Below are 19945 nucleotides of genomic sequence, written 5' to 3'. Positions count from 1 at the left end.
CAATGCAGACGGTCACTTCAAAACCGAAACTTGCCGGCATTGCCTTTCACTCAACACACTCCTATCGTTGATACTCAGCAGTAAAATCAGCGTGACATGAAAATACATCGTTCATTGCTTTAAGAGTACAAAGACCCCGCAATTTTCAAGGATTACGAGTAGCTCACTGGTATTCAAGGAGTTCCGAAGAGCCACTGAATTTGCATAAAATCAAGGATAGTCAAAGGGCTGTGCAAACCTTGTAATAACAAAATTGCAGAGATCCCTCACACCCAGGCACAAAGTGCATCACAACACATGCTTCATTTGTGGCCAAACAGTGGGTGCCTAAAGAACGTCCACTTTTTTTATTGTGCAAGTATGCCCTTCCGCATTTCGACTAAATGAAATCGAGCAGTCCTGTCGCGTGTTTGAGCAACCAGCAATGGAACACCCTTGCTACACTTTCTGCCCCAAAACTCCACAGTCCCAGAGCGATACGACATGGTTTCAGAGCTACAATCTCATACAGCGAGCATTCACAAGCCTTCGGTATGCAGCCTTCCTCACATTTTGCAAATATTTCCTCACTTGTCTGAGCTTGCAATATTTCTGCTGCCAGTGATGCTATTACATAAAACACTGCCCGAAAGACATACTGGGCGTACACATTTTTAAATCTATTACATGTTCTCAAAGTTTAAACCCAGCCTTTTGTCTATAGCCCTAAAGAACATGCCACCCATTGAGAGGCGCAGAGGAAACAACTGAAGGACCTTCACCTCACCCAGTGTGAACGGAAGTACATTTGCCAGGAACAGACACTTCCCCTCCCTTGTAGTCCAAACCGTGTGTGCGACACCTATCCCAATGAGAAGCATATCTACTGTTCACGCCAGGCGATCTCTCCACTTTCGACATCAGCAACCTTTAGCATCCCACATTCCATTCACCTAGGAGGTCTGAGCCTCCTCTTCACTGGACATTCACATAGACCTCTGGTCTGCCTTGCCCTGCACGTTGTCCACAAGTGCGGCTTGGAATACAGTAATCCTCGTTACGAGACACTCAAGGGACCCGGGAAACTGGCCTCTTGTAACCAAGGTCTATTATGAGAAGCTGCTAACATGGCGATCATTGAAAAACCGAAGTTTTCATTCGAATGTCTCTTGTAACCAATTGTCTCTTGCAACAGTGTCTCTTGTAAAGACGTTTTACTGTACTGCAAAACCCGGTTTCGGTACTTTCCAGGCACACCAAACCCCTTTCCTTCCGCAAACCGAACTTCAAATAAGTTTTTCTCTCTCGAGGTTCAAACGGGTGAACTTCTCTCTAAGCTAACTCGAACCACTATATTCCAAGTAAATGAGCGAGTCTAGCTTGTTTCAGAACAAAAAGCCAGAATTCCAGGAAGCTGGGCCAATACGCAACCCCATTCGCACCAGTTCCCTTCTGGCAAGATGCGAGAAAAAACAAAGCACTGCTAATCAGACAGCGCCGAAAGGGAAAGGAACTGATGCTCATGCTACGCAGTACTCTCTGCCACACCTTAGCTTGCAGTGTTCGCATCTTACCATATGAATGGATCAGAAAATCCTTGGAAGTGTCGTAACTAAATCGGAGAGGGTGGCTGTACAGGTGCACTAAAATGACCCATCTGTTTCCCAGGAGGTGGAAGTGGCAGATGTATCGTGCTTTTAATTCGGCAAACCCAAAAGCCCGAACGGAGGAGAATAGCTTTTCTGGAAAGGAGGAGAAGGCCAACGCGTGGTTGTGTGCAAATGTCGTTACTCTCGTTACATGCAAAAAGTGGCCTTCCAGTTTCCTCATGGCGAAATGCACAGAGCCGCGGCCCAGCAAGCGCATTGCATCAATCGGAATTCACCGCGGCTTCTTTACCAGCCATTTCGTAAGCGGTGGAGGCACAACAGACAAAACTAGGGGTGTGGCATGTTTATTTGTGGACGCCAAGCAAGCTCGGGTTATCCTGCCAGCCTCCGATGCCACAATCTGAAAGGAAACAAGCAAAACGTTGCTCAGCCCACCAGCACAACAAGCAGAACCAGACTCTGGCTGTCTACCAGCAGTGACTAAGAACACCATATTCAGAGGTCACTAAATGCTGCAAAACCCTTTTTTTAGCTATCCTGTAACTCTCACATTTTGTTTTACAACCTCAGATGCCTTGTCGGCTGAGGAATAGCTCTAGCTGCATTTCAGTCTCACATTCTTTGACGTGATCACCACATCACCAAGCACCCAGAGCAAGGCAGGGTCTGACTTCAACCCACCATCTTCACCTTCCTGAAAGCCCGTTCTCATTGGCCTCCACTTTTGATGCAGAGATTGGAAGCCATCAGAAAGGGTCTTCTAACACCCCACAAAGAAACTTCTAAGTAAGCACTGCCACCTGGGAGGTGTAAATTACAAACACACACACTGGCCAGCAATGAAGCTGAAGTCAATGAAGTTTTGGGCCAGCATGCCCCAGTAGCACAGCTGATCTTGCTAATAATCAACTTCTACTGCTGGCTGTTGTATATGGATACAAAAACCACTAGGCAAAATTTAAATTGAAACAAAGCCCACTGCCTGTACTGAGGCCTCCTATTTTACAAAGTTTTCTACAGTTTTCAAAGCTCTGCAACGACACATGCCCTGCAAAAGTTCTTGCATACAATTTTTTTATGTCCGTGCCTCAGTGCTTAGTTTTTTTCCGGGACAGCGTATGGGACGTTGGTACCTACTGTTACGCTTTTGCCATTTTCGGTGTTTATAAGCAACTGCTGCTGCCGCAACTGGCCCATTTGTATTCGCGACACTCTGGTCTACCAATAAGGCCAACTTGCCTTTACACTTACGTACCTTGCAAAGTAAAAATGAAAATTTTTAAGAAGCTTCATGCGCCCTGCAAGTAAAAATGACAACATTTAGGAAGCTTTCAACCGTTCCATTTTTCATTTTTTGTGGTGAAAACAAATGAACTACTCCGTAGTCCCAACCATATTTAAAGGGAAGCTGAAGCGCTTTCCAAAAAATTTGAGTTAGATGAACAGTTCGATAGTTTCTTGCGCGCTGATTCCGAATATCACATTGAAATTTATCGTACATGAGTCCAAGTGGCATTAATCTTGCAAAAAGCGCGGCCCCGTTTGAAAGACGCGCGCTTTTCGTCTTTTGACGACCCTGATTGGTTGCGCCCGTCATGACGTCAAAGGAGGACACCCTTCGGCCGCGCGAGTTGTCGGAAGCATTGCGAACGATCACACGGTTGCCTTTGCGCCAATTTAGCTTGCAGTTTAATTTTCGCACATGACTGGAAGTTTGTTTTATATATTTCCCGTGCTGTTGGTTCAATTATCTTGGAGCTTAAATTTGCTTTACACGACAGAGAACCCCAAAGCAGTGACTGTAACGTCGACTAGTGGGTTCCATCAATATTTTTGAATTAGGCAACCAGCATAGGGGGATTTTATCCCTTATGTTAATATTAGGTACTGCCTTAACTGTTTCTTATTATACACAAAACCATTTATGCCGAAGATTAATGGGCGTTTTATAAACAATCTACCAGCGAAAAGCACGTACGTGCACTGCGCGAAAAAATAGCGTTCATGCGTTGTAAACGTATATGCGAGACACATCTTGCCGGTACGTGCATAAACCAACAAGCAGACTCTGCTTCCGCATTTCCTTTGTTCGTTGTCGCCCACCCCAGCCCCGTTACTCATCCCCGTACACTCTCACACGCGCGCGCCATTTCGGCAGCGGCGCTACGGCGCCTCCGCGATTGCTAGCTGCACTTCGATGAGTGGCGTCTTACTGCTTCACATGCATTTATTCTGAAAACACTGCAGCATACTAGTGCCTGCTCAGCATTATTGGCTGTAGTAGGGCTTGATTTTCGCTTGTGCGTTGCGCATTCTGCTACAATATTACGGCCACCTCGTTATAATTAACAGACCAGTTTAACAAGGCAGTTACGTTGTAGTTACGTTACTTTAGGTAACAAGCACCGAACGTTTGTGATAAGGAATCGTTGGCCTGTTTCAGCATTTCTAGATTTAAGCATTTACCGCGCTAGTCGGACAGAGGCCATATATTTACTCTTCGCTCCTAATTTTTTTAGTATCATCATTATATATATCACCGACTATCACTGGAAGACACTTGAGGTTCAGTGACAACAACTGCTTGCCAGGTTATAATATGCAGCCACACGGAATCTTGGGCAAAAAATTAGGCCCCCGCAGTCAACACAAATTATGGCACGGTGGTGGTTCGGAGTGGTGTTTTTTTAATTCCAGACAAACATCACCTTATCGTGACATGTATACTTGCAAAATAAGTAATCTGGTTGTCTTGGTTCTTTTACTTTGTAGGAATACTGTTAACCTCTTAGCCGGGAGAGGACTTCTATCAGGATTGGCCCCTTGTTTTAGTTTCGCCAGAAATTGGGTTTTTGAACACTGTTATAAGCCCATAGGGAAAAAAACCGACGTGTTTAACGAAACAAGTATTTCCTGAACAAATGTGACTTTGTTTCTGGAACGGAACGAAACACCCCCGGTCAAAGTACAGCAGTATTCCACATCCTTCCTAAATGTAGAATCTAATGTGAACATTCACGTCTGTCGCATCAAAAAAAAAAGAAAAAAGAAAAACGCATTGGAGCGTTTTACAAAGTATCTAACGTAGTGTAGTATATTATCTGTCATCAAGCACCGCCACCTCGGCTGTCGCTTCCGTATGTTATCAAGCATCCCGGCGTGGCATTATTCTGCTTAGGAATACGGCATGATAACGTATGCCTCGTTTGGCGTTCGTGAATACTTTTTGAACACGAAAATTGTACAAATGAGTGCTATCAACCCCAACAACGACAAGTATCATTCACAAGGAAACACGGCGAAAAGAGCATGGCCGAGGCGGCCGATCCGGCCAGAAGTCCAGGTATGACGTTTTTCAGCCGGTTTTCGCCCGCGCTCTTCGGTCTTCCGGCATCGCGCGGCGAGATGGGGGCGGGGCATCGGGCCATTTTTGTTTGCTCATTGCGCCGCTTCTATTGCATGTATTGCGAAAATATTTCGTACACGGGAACTATTCAATGTGTACTTGCTTCTAGTCAACTTTTCTTTTAATTCTAAAACCGCTTCACCTTCCCTTTAAGCAATAATCCTTAGATGGCCTGCGATCTTCTCTTTCTCGAGTTCCTGCACCCGATTTTATTGTGGCTTCAGTAGCAATGATCGAGTCGCATTCACGATACATTATTCCGGCAATGAAAAGAAAATAAATTGGCCGAACAACTCGCAGCCAAATTTTATGCGCTGGTCTGCCCCCAAAGAGGTTCCTCTCGCCCGTGTGAGTGGCCTCAAACCTAAAAGTGGCTTCACTAACTAGAGCACCACAGGGAAAAAATGCAGAATTCTTTTTTTCTAGAAAGCACCTCTGGAAGCGTCCATGTGCAAAAAGTACATTCAGGAATTTTTTTCACCATCATTCCTTTTAGAATATAAAAGGTCCCTCAAATTTTCGACTGAGCATTAGAATTACTTGCACGCACCTCAGCTATTCATAGGCATAAGCTTTCAGAGAACTTTTACAAATGTTTCATGCGGTGCAAGATGACAGAGTCAATGTTTCACGGTTCGTATCATGTGCCCGAAGTGGAACCAAAAAACACCAAAAATCATAGGCAAACTCTGCCTGGCACATTCCTAGGGGTTCACCCAAAGTGAAGAAAAAAAAAAGCTGCCCGCCCCAGCATACAATCAAGGCTTGACAGATTGAGAGTCATCTGGCATAAAAAAGGAAGACAATTTCCACTAATGGTGTGTTTCCACGAGCGGGATGGGCAAAAAATAAATACCTTCACAAAGCCCGCTATGCCGGGCCATCCGCAAGCTTGCGCCCAGCTGAACTCTCAATTTCAATTTAACCGCATCACCCAATCGATATGCATAGGCAGGTGACATCAATCTGTGAGTGCAGAAAATGCCTTGAGGCATCTGTATTGTAGCTTTAGTTCACCCATCATCCAGCCAAATCAAACGAAGCTGGTGTTTAGACCGCGCATATTTGTTCTGCCACGACAATGGGGCAGAATGATATAGAACGGGACCTTTCAGGGGCCCCAGTAAAGCAGCAGCAGCAGCTTACATCATCTTAACCTCCTGGCCTCCCTCTCAGACTCGAGCAGGGTGAGGATGTCGCCCTCACGGACGGGGCCCTTGACGTTCCGGATGATGGAGCGGTTGGACTCGTCCAGGAACTCCACGCGCACCTGCACACACACAAGACAGCGTTGCTCTGTTTATGAACAGTCGGGAAACTGAAGGACATGTGCACTGCCCCCAGCGAAGGCCGCTCCGGTTTCACTGCGTTGCGCATACTGGCAAAACAAAAAGCACCCAAGCACGTCCTATGGGTGGTGAGTGCAGAAGCATGAACGTCCAAATGTCACGGGGTGCATTCCTTCCCCCTCACATTTTGCAACCTTGCCGATTTGCCCTGCTATCTGCCTGAGCGTGTTCACCACCACATAATGGTGAATTTCCCTGCTTGCCTGCACTCTTCCACAGACGGCTCCCTCCGGCTACAGCCGAGCTTAAAGGAGCCGTGAAGAAAAAACAAAAGTTTGGTTCATTCAAAAGGCATCCTCGTTGGAATCATGCTGACACCACTTTTAACGTAAACTTCGCTCAAATAAGCTGTATAATTAGTAAAAACTGGAAAGGCCATGCGAACCACTTGCTCATTTCCCGCAAAAGAACCTATGATGTCATACCAGCCAGCTCTGCGATTGGCGGAGGCCGGCAAAAGCAAACGCAAATTGGGCAGAGCTTATAAGCTTGCCGAACTGGCTATTTGCGCTTAAATTCAGGGCACATTCTTTTTAAAGCAGTAAGAATGGTGGGACCAACAGTGGAAGTTACGAAAGCAAACATGAATATAGAAGTACCGATGCGCACTGCTGTTGGTACTGCGCGAACTATGCTTGGTTTAGTTGCACAGGACTGCGGGGCTTTGGGGTAGTTATAGACGATACTTGCCGACTGATGCAAGCAAGGGTGTATTACGTGACCGTATTTGTCGAGCGAGCACTCTGTTTCACGAAACGATTACTTTCTCCTTGAACAAAAACAAGCCAGGTTCAAATACGGTTAAAAACAAACCTGAGGCAGAAAACGGCTGGCCATGGTACAGTAATTGATTGATTGTGGGGTTTAACGTGCCGACGCAACGCAGGCGATGAGGCGCGCCGTAGTGGAGGGCTCCGGATTAATTTCGACCACCTGGGGATCTTTAACGTGCGCCGAAATCTCGTACACACGGGCGTTTTTGCTTTTCGCCTCCATCAGAAAAGCTGCCGCCGCGGCCGGGAATCGAACCCGCGACCTGCCATGGTACAGTAGCACCATCTAGGCCCACTAACGGTAAACAAGGCTTCGGAATCGGCTGCACAGTGGTCGGTTCCTGTGATGTCACTGCAGACCACGACAACACGTTTTAGCGGGAGAACCGAACTGATCAATTTCTCAGTGAATACACCATTGTTTGCTGCCACGAAATCTTTCGAATAAAAACTTGTATTCTGTCTTTGTTGCTCCTTTAAGATCGTGCCGAGAGACCTAACGGCACCCTCTCTCTCCCTACCACCATTTCTGCTTGCGGGCATTTCTAGGCTTGGGCACCCCCACGTCAATGCATCACTAGTAGCACAGAATGCCACCGCCATGTTAGCCCAAGTGGGTAGGCCAGGAGTCTGAATGTGCAGTGAGAGAAGTAATAGACTACAGTGTACCTGGTGGGCACATCCGTCTGCTGAAATATGTTGCACACAAGAACAAAGTTCCGAGAAAGAAAATTACCCAAGGCGCACATGGACAAGGACAAAAGCAGCTCAGGGAAAGTACAACAGCCTCTTTAAAGGCCAACTGCACTCAAATTTCACCTCGACCAAATTTGTTTCCCCCAAATCAGCTGGGACACAAGTGGTAGCCCCGTGAAACGCCTCGTTAATCAGTCAGAAGCGTTTAAAGCTCCGCTGCAGACCACGCTGCACCTGCCGGCAGAGCGTGCAAACAGCTATGACGCGCCTGTGACGTTCCAGCCGACGGGGGCTTCTTCCTCTGGCCAGCCACGCCGCTGGAGAACCAATCGAGCTCTGCTGCCCACGCTTCACCCATGCGCGCGTAGAGCTTGTGCGCAGACTTTCTCCCGCTCACTGGATGGCTGCAACATCACTACAATGGCCGCACTCTCGTCGGTTTCGGTTTCAAAATCGCTGATTTTTGCCTGCCGCTTGCGGCGTCCACGAGCATATTTCAGCTGTTGTATTTTGCATGATGCTTTTTTTTTTTTTAAGCAGACTACGAAAATAGGGTTTTCAAGAGGTCGAAATTTCGAGTGCAGTTGGCCTTTTAACCGTTGGCGGCCCACTGTCAAGCCCTGCCCAAGAGCACAACATGGCCGTACCGGTCCGTTGTCGGAATGGGTGTTCAAGGTTACATTTCGCTGTTTTTCTCACTGCGACATGCCCGCAGTCTTTGCATGCATGATGCACCACTGCTCAAGAGATAAGTAAACTTTTTTTAAGTTTTTTTTTTTTTTTTTTTTGCACAAGAGTGCAGGGCTTTCTGTACTCCAGAGCGCTGCCGCGTGCGCGTTGTTCGCCGAGAACCATGGCCACTTTCTTATCGCGTGCGTTCTACAGTGGTGCACTTAGCGAAAGCGATGATGACGGCAGACTGGAACAGCCGGAAAGTGGGTAAAGGTTTGGACTGCAAAGGGATTGACCTTTTTCCAGTAGTGATCTGCGCATGCACAGACTGCCGGTCGGCCATTCTTGGCAGTCCCCTACAGTGAAATACACAGGGGGCCCCCTCAGCTTGCTGCTTGGGGAGTGGCTATGCCTCCTAGGGCTGCACGTTTTTATTTTCTCTGATCGAGCAGTTCGCAGTGCGTTTGTACGTGCACACAAGAAAGACTTGCAAAGGAAAAGGGCAAAGATGTTTGAGGCTGACCACACTGCCAGCACTTGGCTACCAGAGAGGGAGCAACGAAGAAAAAGGGGTGCTTCGGCCACTGCAGATTAGTCACGCGAGTGTGCGCCTGCTACCGTGACATTATTGTGAAAGGTAAGGGTTGTCAAGTGGGCGCGGGAGGGACTGCAGGACAAGGATATTTCTTGCACGGGCTCCCAAAAAATTACATTTTTGGGGGCGTGTTTGACTGCCAGTTAACGTTCGCCGTGTCGGCCGCCAGGAGGAGCGCTACTGGAAAAAAAGTCCATAACCGCAGGAGGCGGAACCGTCAGGTGCCTTCGATTTTCGAGTGCAGCGCCCAGCGCCTGCACTTTTCTCTTCGATTTACTGACGGTGCAGAGAGTGCAGGACGAGTTCACAGCTTTCCCTGCACTTCCCTGAGAGGCGGTGCAGAAGCAGACAAAAGTGCAGGACCGGTTCTGCAGTGGCGGCGCCTGCGCTGAACTCATCCTGAACTCATGCAGAAAGTGCAGGCCAAATCGAACACACCTGGCCCACAATGCAGTTCCTTACCACGGCACAGGCAGCCGTAGTGCGAACGGCGTCGAACTCGTCGTCACTGCCCAAGTCCTGTATTTCCATAACCGCAGTTGCGTACAGGGCCATAATTTTTCCTCACACAGATTACTTAGCGTGCACTAAACGCCGAACTTACCACGTCAGGGCCGCCCGCTTTGCAGAGGGAGCCTGCAGCTGAATAATCCTTTATATCTTCTACATAACAAAGACATGTGTCCCGCTGTGCATCAAACAGCCCACAGCTGAACGCATGCAGTGCTTGCGGGGGAACTTAAAAGGTCCGTAACCACCGTCCTCTACTCGGTTTTAAGTGGCTATAACATTAACAAAACCGTTCTTCACTCTTAAAAAAGATCTTACAAGCTTCACTCACTTGCCTGCAACCCACAGCGAAGCGCAAAGCACAAAAAAGGTGCCCAACATACGCCAAGCTTTTGTAAGCCGAGGTCTGCGAGCCCGTATTGACAAAAAACCAAAAAGCACAGCCCTTCCCAAAAGGCCGAAGGTACGAAAACGTGCAGCACATTGTAGCAGGCAACTCGACTTGGAGGCAACGCTGCAGCCGCGCGAATGAGCGCCAGTTCACTCGGCGTCAACGACTCACCTGGGTACACTGTCCCTGGGATCCCGTACGGCCCAAGACCTTGGTCACCTGTCGAGCGGCGAAAAGAAAAGCACATTGATGAGCACGCGGGCCCACAACACGCACGCCGGCTCACAGTGGCAGTCACCTAGGCCTAACAGCAAACTCGGAAAAGCAGGCTGCGGAATAACAAGTTCGCAATAACAATGCGCGCCAAAGATGGCTTAACTTGCTTATCTAACAAGCTGCGTCTAGTTTATTCGTACTGCGGTCCAGGGCAAACGATATCAAACACATTTCAACTTACACGTGCCAACTTGACTTTCTCCATGTCGGCGGCTGGCAAGCAAAAGGAAAGAAGGAGCCTCAGCCGAAGACGCGTCCAGGGACGCAGTCAACAGACGGCGCTTTTTTGTCGAAAAAAATCCTACCAATTTTGGTCACTAACTGTAAATTATAAATACGGCAGCATTTAGTTTTAAACGTGAGACATTTTTTTCTGGTTTTTTATTTCTTACCGTTGGTGCTAGAATTTACGTACATCCAAGCTGGGATTATTTGTCAGCCAAGTCAATCCAGCCTGAGCGAGAAAAATCCTTCACATTGTGGGAAAAGGTTACGAACTAGCGGGCCAAGGATGCCGCCGGTACACCGAGATGTATCGCCAGTTATGCGCATGATTCGTGCTTTCCTGCTCGGAGTAAGGCCGAAAACCGATCTCATTGCCTCACGTATTTTTTAATGCGTAGAAACTGATTGCTTGCGCCTGGTTTCAGTCTCGAACACAAAGTGCAACTAGAAGCTTGATCGCCCCGAAGTCTGCTGAATTTTCATTTGTGGCTTCTATCATTTTTGTTTCAGAGGCAGCCGAACGGCCAGGTTAGGTTCGCGGATGAACTGTCCTCAAGGTACGAGACGCTTGTGCCTCCCCCTACCCTGCTCGGCAGTGTAGGCGGCTGATTTCGTTTTGTGTCAGGCAATCTAGATACTCTACAGCATAGAGTTTGACTCTATGCTCTATAGCACCTACCTCGAATTCGGAAGGAGGCGCGGTGGAGTCCTGTGCCTCGCTCCATTTTTCCTGGCAAGCATCCATTCACTGAAATGTTAAATAAAATATCTGTTCACGTTGAAGCTCTCCCAACTCGCTGCTGTTGTCCCATCTGAACAGCCTTCTATTACTGTCAAGACGAGGCACTTAGTTTCAGATTGGGGAAAATGTGCTATAAACAATGTGCTCCGCGTATATAGGAAACACCAATTTGCTAGGTATGCTTGGTTGAGTATGACAGCCGTGCATTTAGCCTTGTATCTCATTACAGGAGGATAGCATAAAGCTTAACAAGACTTTCTGTTAGGCAATTACGTACTAAGACGACAGTGGAATAGCACGGGATTAAGCACTCGAAGCAAAGCAACATATCTATAGGAGACAACCGTATGTGTAGAGGAAACTAAAAAGTAATCATTCCAATGAAATATTAAAACGTGTTGCTGGCATGTGGGATTATACAAAGTGGTTGGGTTCCAAGTACCTGTGTCGCAGCTGTCAAAAAAGCGGTAAAATTTTTGTATGGGGTTTAAGTGGTATGGCGTGAAAAAACGTTCTTGTTTGTTTTTGTAGGTCCCCACCCCCGCCCAACCTCCCACCGGGGCCAGCGTGCAAGTTGGCTGACAACTACTACTACACCAGGGATGGAAGGAGAGAAATCGGCCTCGCAAAGCTCATTGTGGACGGCACGTCTCCACAGAAGCAGATTGCGGCCGCTGGCAAAGGGTAACTCGCATGCAGAGGGCTCAGGTGGCCAGATTGCTCAGAAGGGAGTCGGGAATCTATCTTCGAGATTTTCACGCAGTGTTTCTGATGACAGTCCGTCATCTGTGCCCGAACAAGTGTCTCACAAAATGTGTCGGCACTGTGAAAACATGAGGCTGCTTTCCTCTCGCAGTGCGAAATGACGGTTCTGCGCATGAGACTGGAAGCTTGTTCTTAATGACGTTTCACCCCTTTTCACAGTAGACTCCTGGCATGGACTCTACTTTTGAGTGCAGAGCACTTTAGGGGCTCGCCTTGTCGTCGTAGCTCACTCACTGGACCCAAGTAGAGCCACACGGCGTTCCGTCGTAGCGGCATCCCACAGAGGCTTTGAAAGCCAAGCGGCTTATGTAGTCTTGACCATTCGAAACTCGTGAACTGCTAACGCTTGTCATTCAGCTCCCTGTTGTTTAGTGCAGAGAAAACTGCAGGTACATTTGAGGCGAAATATATGTAATTAACCGACAGCACCCTTGTTCATTTAGACAGGAACGCTCGTTTGGGTTGGTTTTTGCGATAGTAAGCGAAAAAAAGTGGCAGTGGAACGCCGGCACGTGCGGGAGGAAAAGCAAGCTCAAAATGAACAGAACTCCTGCTGGCACAGTTTCAGGCAGGGGGCGCACGAGCACTGCGAAGGCGGGAAATTCGAATTGCATTGGACGTTTAAACGTCTGCTCAATTCATCAAGAGAGGAGTGATGCGGGCAAGCAAAGAGCATGATGGGTGGTAGCAGTGAGCGGATAACGGCACCACAGCCCATTATGGTGAATCACTGCTCTGCTCTTCTGGCGGCTTTCACATTGAGTGGAACGGCTTTAATTTTTTTTCAAATTAATGTCATGGTGGCAACTGGTGCGAAGCCTTGTTGCCATAACAGCAGTTACTGCCAGACATACCACTTCTCTCCACGCTGAGCTTGTACTATTGCACTCACTATGACCCACAACGCTCATTAGCATTCACCGCTTTATGCAACCTTCATTTGGTTCCCGGGGTTAAATATCAAGTGCTCATTAGAAGCGGGACGTCCTGTTTAATCAAAGCGTATACTAAAATTTATGCCAAGGGTCATTGTTCTGACGATATAATCACCTGAATACTAACGAGCGACGTAAGTCATAGTGAGCGTGATAGTACATTGCTGCTTTAGCGCAAATTGTGGTGCTTGTACTGAAGGCCTTGGATGTTTTTTCTGACTTGCATGTGTAAGAAATCCAAGTGCATGATAACATCCAGAGATTTCACGAGCTAATACAGGGTGATTCATACTTACATTTCAGGGATTGAACACGAGGTACAGGGAAGGTGTGTTTGTCTTAACTTCAAGCTTTGACAACCTGAGAAAAAACAGTTGTTGCCAGGGGAACGTGCACAATACCAATGAGGACAGCCATATCTGTAGTGCTGTCGTGACAGTGTAGGAGAAACAAGGCATGGCATGTCTGCACACTAATGAGCCAGGCTAACCAAAATGGGGTGCCTCGTTTATTTCCACGCACGCAATTAGCAGCGCTTGGAAAAGTCAGTGTTGTAGCATGACCACTTGCAGAAGCAGACGAGGCTGCCGTCAAGGAAATGGCGGGGTGAAACAGACAATCTTTGCACTGCGAGGGTGCACTGAGGTGTTGTTGACGGTCGAATTTAGGAGGTGCTGTGTGAAGAGAGGTCAGTTTTGATGAAAACAGGCTTGGGGCAGCTTGGTCCAATCTAAAGACGTCGTCAGGGAAGTAAAATCATTGAGCAATGACCGGTATGGTGAAGGTAGGGTGTGACGAATTGTCAAGGTGAATGGGTAGATGGTAAATGATGGGCCGGTCACATAAAAGGCAGTGGTAGCATCCATGATTCTTTTCCTGGCCATGTCGGCTAGGAGGAAAGCAGATTGGCTCCCAGCATGGCGTGACTCATGTTGGCAAGGGAACAGTCCAGCAGATTGTGTGGAATAGGACAACATTTACCATCAGGAATTTCATTCTGCTGGACTTGTCGACAGCTTGGAGATAGCGCAGAGGTGGCTGGACAATACCTTTGTTGGATGCCTTGATACATGGCTGTTTTATTGGTTCAAGAATAATGGCAGGAACAGTAGGACGCTTTTCGTGGAAGACAAAAGCTATAATATAAAGGCATAAAACAGTCTACCACTGGGCATTGTTGCCGTATACATATATAAAAATGATTATTGTTTCTTCTGTGGCAGAAGAAAGGCACAGATGTGCGAGAATTGAAAGTAATGCCATGCTCTCAGCTCTGCTTAAAGGGGGCATGCAGGCAAAACACAGTTTTGTTTTATTTGATAGATTTCATGTTTTATAGTGGCCCTAGTGCCTGTACGGAAGCAAACGATGCTTTATTCACTGAGAAATTAATCAATTTAAGTTAAAATTTTGATTCTCCCGCAGAATCGTGCATTTTCATGACGTCTGCAATGACATCACAAGAACAGGTCTTCAAGCTGCTGCGGAGCCTTGGTTAGCGTTAACCTTGATGGTGCCACCATACCTTGACGGGCCGTTTTCTGCCTTTGCTTTGTTTTTGACCATATTTGCACCTGGCTTGTTTTTTTTACTGTGGAAATTAATCATTTGGTGAAACATGGTGTTCAGTCAACAAATATGGTCGTGTAATACGCCGTCACTTACGCCAATCAGCCAGTGTCACCTGACACAACCCCAACTCACCGCAGTGCTGTGCAGCTAAAACAAGCATAGTACGCACAGTACCAACAGCAGTACGCATCGGTACTTCTTTGTTTATGCATACTTTTGTAATTTCTACTGTTTACTTCAGAATTCTTATTGCTGTAATAAGAATGTGTCCTAAATGTGACCGCATATAGCTCGTTTGGCAAGCTTATCACCTGCCTAATTTGCGTTTGCTTTTGCCGGCCTCAGCCAATCACAACGCTGGCACATATGACATCATAGGTTCTGTTATGGGAAATGAGCTAGTGGGTCGCATGGCCGTTCCCTCTTTTCTTAATTATATAGCTTGTCTGAGCGAAGTTTACATTAAACGTAGTGTCAGTATAATTCGCACGAGGCAATTTTTCGAATGAACCAGACTTGTGTTTTGTCTGCATAGCCCCTTTAAAAGAAGACCAGTCTGTCGTTAGGCATGCCTTGTGCATTTGATCAGGCCAAGCCATCCCAGCTGCCTCTTATCACACGCACTCCTCCTGCTCCTGTGTGCGGCTACACGTTCAAATCAGCCTGCCACACCTGTGGACGAAGAACTCTGGCTATCTTATTTCGGAAACAAGGACAACCAAGTGTCAATTTGTGTGTGGAGGCAGCTTTCTGGAATTGTGGGCAAATCTTGGAAATGCCTGTTCTCCCAGTCATTAATGAAGCGTTGCCTGTGCTGTTTTACAGGGCGTCCAGCCTTCCAACTCCCGGTGCCCGGTACATGCCCTGAAATAGCACCAAGACCGGCCGTTTGCAGTTGCATGTAGATACAGGATTGCCGAATAAACTACAGATTCTTTTTTTTTTTTTTTTTTTTCACTGCCAAGCTGAACACAAGCAATCTCTAATCTCTGCTATCTCTGTTTCCTCTTATCACTGCAGTAGAGTGTAGTGTTTTAGGGGCAAAGCCCCTTGGGGGGTGGAGCTGTGGGCATCTCCTGTCGCCGTTGTCGTAATCGTCGTCTCATGTTGTCATGGTACTAAAACACCAGAAAACTCATTTGTGCCTCGCGCTAGAATGTAACACATTTTAAAAAAACACCGAGGCACTCGTTTACGCCTCACGCTAGAGAGCTTCGTGCTTCGAAGACACGAGAATTTTGCAGCTGTATATATCTCTACCCCCCAATGGTTTCATCTCCATTGGCAAAAGCGCCGAGGCACCAAGAATACACTTATACACTGCATGCTTCGGGGGGGGGGGGGAGGCATGCAGGTATGCCCCAGGTTTCACGTTAGTGGAGATGGCCGGGGATTTTTTTGAAGCAGAGTGAGTGAAACACTTTGTTAAATTGCCCATTGAGTGCATTATTTACTGCCTCCTGGTGAAAGTATGGAAACACAAACTTTCCATCCAGTCGTGGCTCTAGCTGTAATCTTGAGAGCCACTCACTGGTGTACTACATGAACAATGCATTCATTCCTCCTTCACTTTTTAATGCGCGTAAGTATTCTAAGACTACTTTCCTCCGAAAATCGCGCATCTGTGACAGCATGTTTAGCTTATATTAGTGAACATATTCTTATAAAACCGCTTGTTTTGCCTCTGTAAAAATATCTTCGCAGCAATGCGTTTGTGTATAGTGGTGAAGCTGCAATTAAACGAAGCTTGGAGTGCGGCAATCAAGCCCAACGTGCAGTAACATAGATTTTCTTTATTTGGCTTTCCCACGTGGCTTAAGTGTACTGCAGTGAAGCCTGTTCGACGAAAAAGACTCTCTGGGCGAAAAGCTGCGCGAAAAGAGGAGATAAAAAGGGTTACAAAGTGAATGGGGAATAGCAGATTATTTGCAGTATATGCGCAAATCTAGGAGCGTAGTGTATGCTGGGATCGGAGCAGCGAGAACGCGACGCTGACAATTTCTCCGATATGCCGCTCGCGGATGTCTTAGGCCTTGCATCGTACGGCATTGTAATTAAAGCAGAATAAAGACAAAAAATAAATAATTTGTGGAAACTTCTCAATGGGAATTGTCAAATTGTGTCTAATTTCTCACGTAGTCTCGGGGAAAAAAAAGCCTAGAACAATGTGTAAGCGCAACAGATGCGGCTAGAGCGCATTCGCACTACAGTCCACTGCGTGCGCCGGCAGTTTCAACGTGTGTGCTTGTGTTGCCGCAAGCTTGCACGCATCAAACAAGCAACAGCATGAGTATACATAAGGTTACTCGCGTCAGCTGCAACAGTCGGCCGAGCTCTGCAGCTTCTCATTTCTCGTAGATTTACGACCGAAAGTTGTCCAGGAGAAACGTGCAACTTGCACGCTCACCCACGCAGGGAATTATTTTGTTTGCCGCAGTGAAATAATCTGTTGTACACTGGAAAAGACCGCTATCAATGTCATTGATAGCGATCTAAGTAGAATTGTGTCATATTGCACAATACCACAGCTCAAAAAAAATGCCGTCAGACAGCTTAATTCATTTTGGCCGAAACGCGTGAACAGAAAACTAGCCGACGTGCGGCAAGTTTTCGTGACAGTTCATATTCACAGCGCACTCGGGAAAAAATGTAAAATTAGGTCATCAAGCTGCGCCGGCGCTGGCCGATGCGCGCGGGCATCACGTGACGTCGTCCAAGATGGCCGCTCCCGGGCTGCCGGTCTGTACCGTTATCACCGTTATCATTTCTTTCCTCCATGGTTATTTTGCGCTACGAGCGTGACGCCAGCGGCAGAGCTCGGTGCCTGGAATGAATGAATGAATGAACGACTTTTTGTATAAATATTCCTGAGGCCCTGCGGGGTTACTTGGAGGTGAGAAAAGAGGAGGCGAAAGTCTCAAATTCTTCTGAAACCCATTAAACACCACGCGTTGTTTGGTGGTGTCTCGAAAAAAAAAAATGCACCCATGCATGCACCCCGTACAGATGGTTCACCAACAAAGCTGTAACTGGCTGCAGCATGGCCCTTACTAAGCCTTACAGCTCAGTTTTGCGCATTGCGTGGCCTAGCTGCTTTGTTTTGTTTTCTCTTCCTCCGTAACACATTACGTCTTGGCATGGATTTCCGCCCAGCGCGGCGCGAGTGACCTCTAGCGTATGCAAGCAGAAACAAACGAAAGTTACGAAACGCGCCAGGCGGTGTCGTAAAGCGGCCCACGTACACTCTTGCAGTGATGCCAACCCTAGGGATTTATCCCTAGATCTAGGGGTTTTTTGTCTCTTTTAGAGATTTGGCGTCTTTTTGTGAAATCTAGGGATTTTTTAGAGTCTGTTGAAATGAAACGCTATGCAGCTTAGTGACTGGTGTTGCTGAGTAACCACGCGTTTTCAACAATAAGCGACTGCAAAGAATGTAATTTTTTGCTAATTTCTATTTTTCATTTCTAACTTTCCTTCGCTATTTCTATTTCTATCACAAGAGTTTCCCCTGTTGTCAGCGTTTATGAAAACATTTTGTGCCTACCACACTCCAGCGCTGTGGTTGAACGTGTTTTCGCAAGTAAATCTGCTGAAAACAAAGCAAAGAAACAGGTTGTCAACAGACGCGTTGTGCGGCTTGCTGCACGCAAAAAGAACCTTGACGGACAGCTCCTGCTACACCTTCCAGATCACTCCATCGCATTTGAAGCGGATGAAGAAAGAAATGTATAGTGATTAAGATTTCAAACGGTTACGTGTCACGATGTCCAGCATTTTCGTCGTCCTGCAAGCCTCGGCCGGCTGCCTGGGTAATTTGCGCATACAGAGAAGAGACTGTTGCGAGAGCATTTCAAGAGGCGTTGCTGTGAAACCAGAGTCATCTGCTCGAAGAAGCGAATTCACATCACTCCACAGAAAATGTAGAAAAAAAGAGCTGCAGTTGCTGCTATAGGCTGTATCTTAACTCTAATAAGATTCAGAGCAAACGAAGCGAAGAGCAAGCTGCGTCTAGTGTTGGTGCCTGGCACAACCTGAGGTCCGCCTCAGTGTTCCGGGAATTCGAAAAAAAGCCGACTTGTCACCAGTGACCCTTCGACAGCTTTCTCTGCTGTTACTGCATGAACGGTACAACGACCGGAAACATGTGTACACGGATAGGTGAATGCCAACTTGCGAAAAAAAAATGCAATCTGGGGATTTTGTCTTCTATCTAGGGATTTTTGAGGGGTCATTCTAGGGATAAAGCGTTGCCTCAGGTTGGCATCACTGCACTCTTGTACGAGAGATGGTTTTGAACTCGGCTTCCGGACGAGAGCGCTCGTGACCTTCGGGGGCGTCCGTCTGCTGCTTTGCATATCGCCCCCGTGTACATGCACACGCCCGTCCCGCAGTGAGATAGGGCGTAAACGCCGAACGCGCCACTGTGGGTTGCCTTCCCACGTCGGAATGCGACGAACGCGGAATTCGCTCTTCTGGGTGCACGGAGTTCTTTCGCGTTGTCTTTCGCCATCCTTGCAACTGTATCTTCTCCTTTACATCGCGTAGGTTTAATGCAAGAAGCCTATCCCTGCGCCTACACCCGCATCAGCGAGGCGTTCGTTGTGCGTTAAATTATTCGGGCCCGATATAGTGTCTGCGTGAAGCAAGCGTTGCATAATTTTGTGGGGTGAAAAGGAACTGGCAACATCAACCGGACAGCGGCGTGAATTCGTAACAATAAAGGCGCTCTTACATTAATTTTGTGTCGTATTTTCACTCAATTTTTTGCATCTTATTCTCATTTTTTTACTCAACACCACAAACGAATTTAGAACGTTAACAGTTCTCGCATTTTTTTTTCGACCAACAATTAACACCGCTTTCTTCTAACTCTGACAATTGCTGATTTGTTGTTAGTGTTTTAGCACAGCAATAATAAGAATGAATGAATAAAACTTGAATAAAACAATTACTAAAATGAGAAAGAAGGGCCGGGACAGATGTTACAGGCGCACTTGCGCGCGCACTCACGCACATTCACACATTAATTCACACACTCGCGCACATACAAAAACTCTGGGGGCTTAGCCGTCTGGCTATGGCCGAGTGGTCTGAAGAAGTGGGTTGACTGTGTTGCAATTATCTAGACAGTACGAGATTACGAGCTATTGACGAGCTTGTTGCGCGTTGGCAAACAAAAAACAGAAACTTGGTTTCGTGTTTGCAATCCAGTGGCGTGCACGCGTATACCCCGTGTAGATATTGTCGCGAAGCCAAAGACGACGCAGTTGTCTTCAAGGAAAACAAGTTTATTGGAGCGAACTTGTGCTCCCCGAACTACTCAAATATACACAGGCGGCGAAGCAGCAGTCAACAAAGTGACGTGCCCAGGCGGGCGGCGCGCCGAGTCGAATACCGCGGCATCCGTTATGCGGGGCGCTTATCTTTCGGCGCGAGTACGTGTTTCTCG

At 47.2% G+C, this 19945-nt stretch overlaps 2 protein-coding genes across 3 annotated transcripts; one reads left to right on the top strand and one right to left on the bottom strand.

Annotated features, from left to right (window-relative positions):
* Positions 1 to 1917: 1917 nt before the first annotated feature.
* LOC144162880 (small ribosomal subunit protein eS28) lies at positions 1918 to 10546 on the bottom strand. 2 transcript variants are annotated; one of them, XM_077693596.1, is made up of 4 exons: positions 10439 to 10546; positions 10153 to 10200; positions 6142 to 6265; positions 1918 to 2887 (listed from the first exon to the last, which is right to left on the bottom strand). In XM_077693596.1, the coding sequence occupies exons 1-3, from the start codon at positions 10460 to 10462 to the stop codon at positions 6143 to 6145; spliced, it is 195 nt and encodes a 64-aa protein (XP_077549722.1). In that variant the 5' UTR covers positions 10463 to 10546; the 3' UTR covers positions 1918 to 2887; position 6142. The 2 variants fall into 2 exon arrangements, with proteins under 2 accessions (XP_077549722.1, XP_077549721.1); XM_077693595.1 differs by having other exon boundaries at positions 1918 to 1989.
* Positions 10547 to 10676: 130 nt separating this feature from the next.
* Positions 10677 to 15438, top strand: LOC144162879 (NADH dehydrogenase [ubiquinone] 1 alpha subcomplex subunit 7-like). Its single transcript, XM_077693594.1, has 4 exons — positions 10677 to 10831; positions 10993 to 11039; positions 11756 to 11908; positions 15322 to 15438. Exons 1-4 carry the CDS (start codon positions 10769 to 10771, stop codon positions 15362 to 15364), a joined length of 306 nt encoding a protein of 101 aa, XP_077549720.1. The 5' UTR covers positions 10677 to 10768; the 3' UTR covers positions 15365 to 15438.
* Positions 15439 to 19945: the final 4507 nt, after the last annotated feature.

The sequence above is a fragment of the Haemaphysalis longicornis genome, unplaced genomic scaffold, assembly GCF_048455015.1.
Source record: "Haemaphysalis longicornis isolate Haplotype H1 unplaced genomic scaffold, Haemaphysalis longicornis Haplotype H1 scaffold_12, whole genome shotgun sequence".
NCBI lineage: Eukaryota > Metazoa > Arthropoda > Arachnida > Ixodida > Ixodidae > Haemaphysalis > Haemaphysalis longicornis.
Note: the sequence above shows the minus strand (reverse complement) of the source record. Positions and strands in the feature narration are given on the sequence as shown.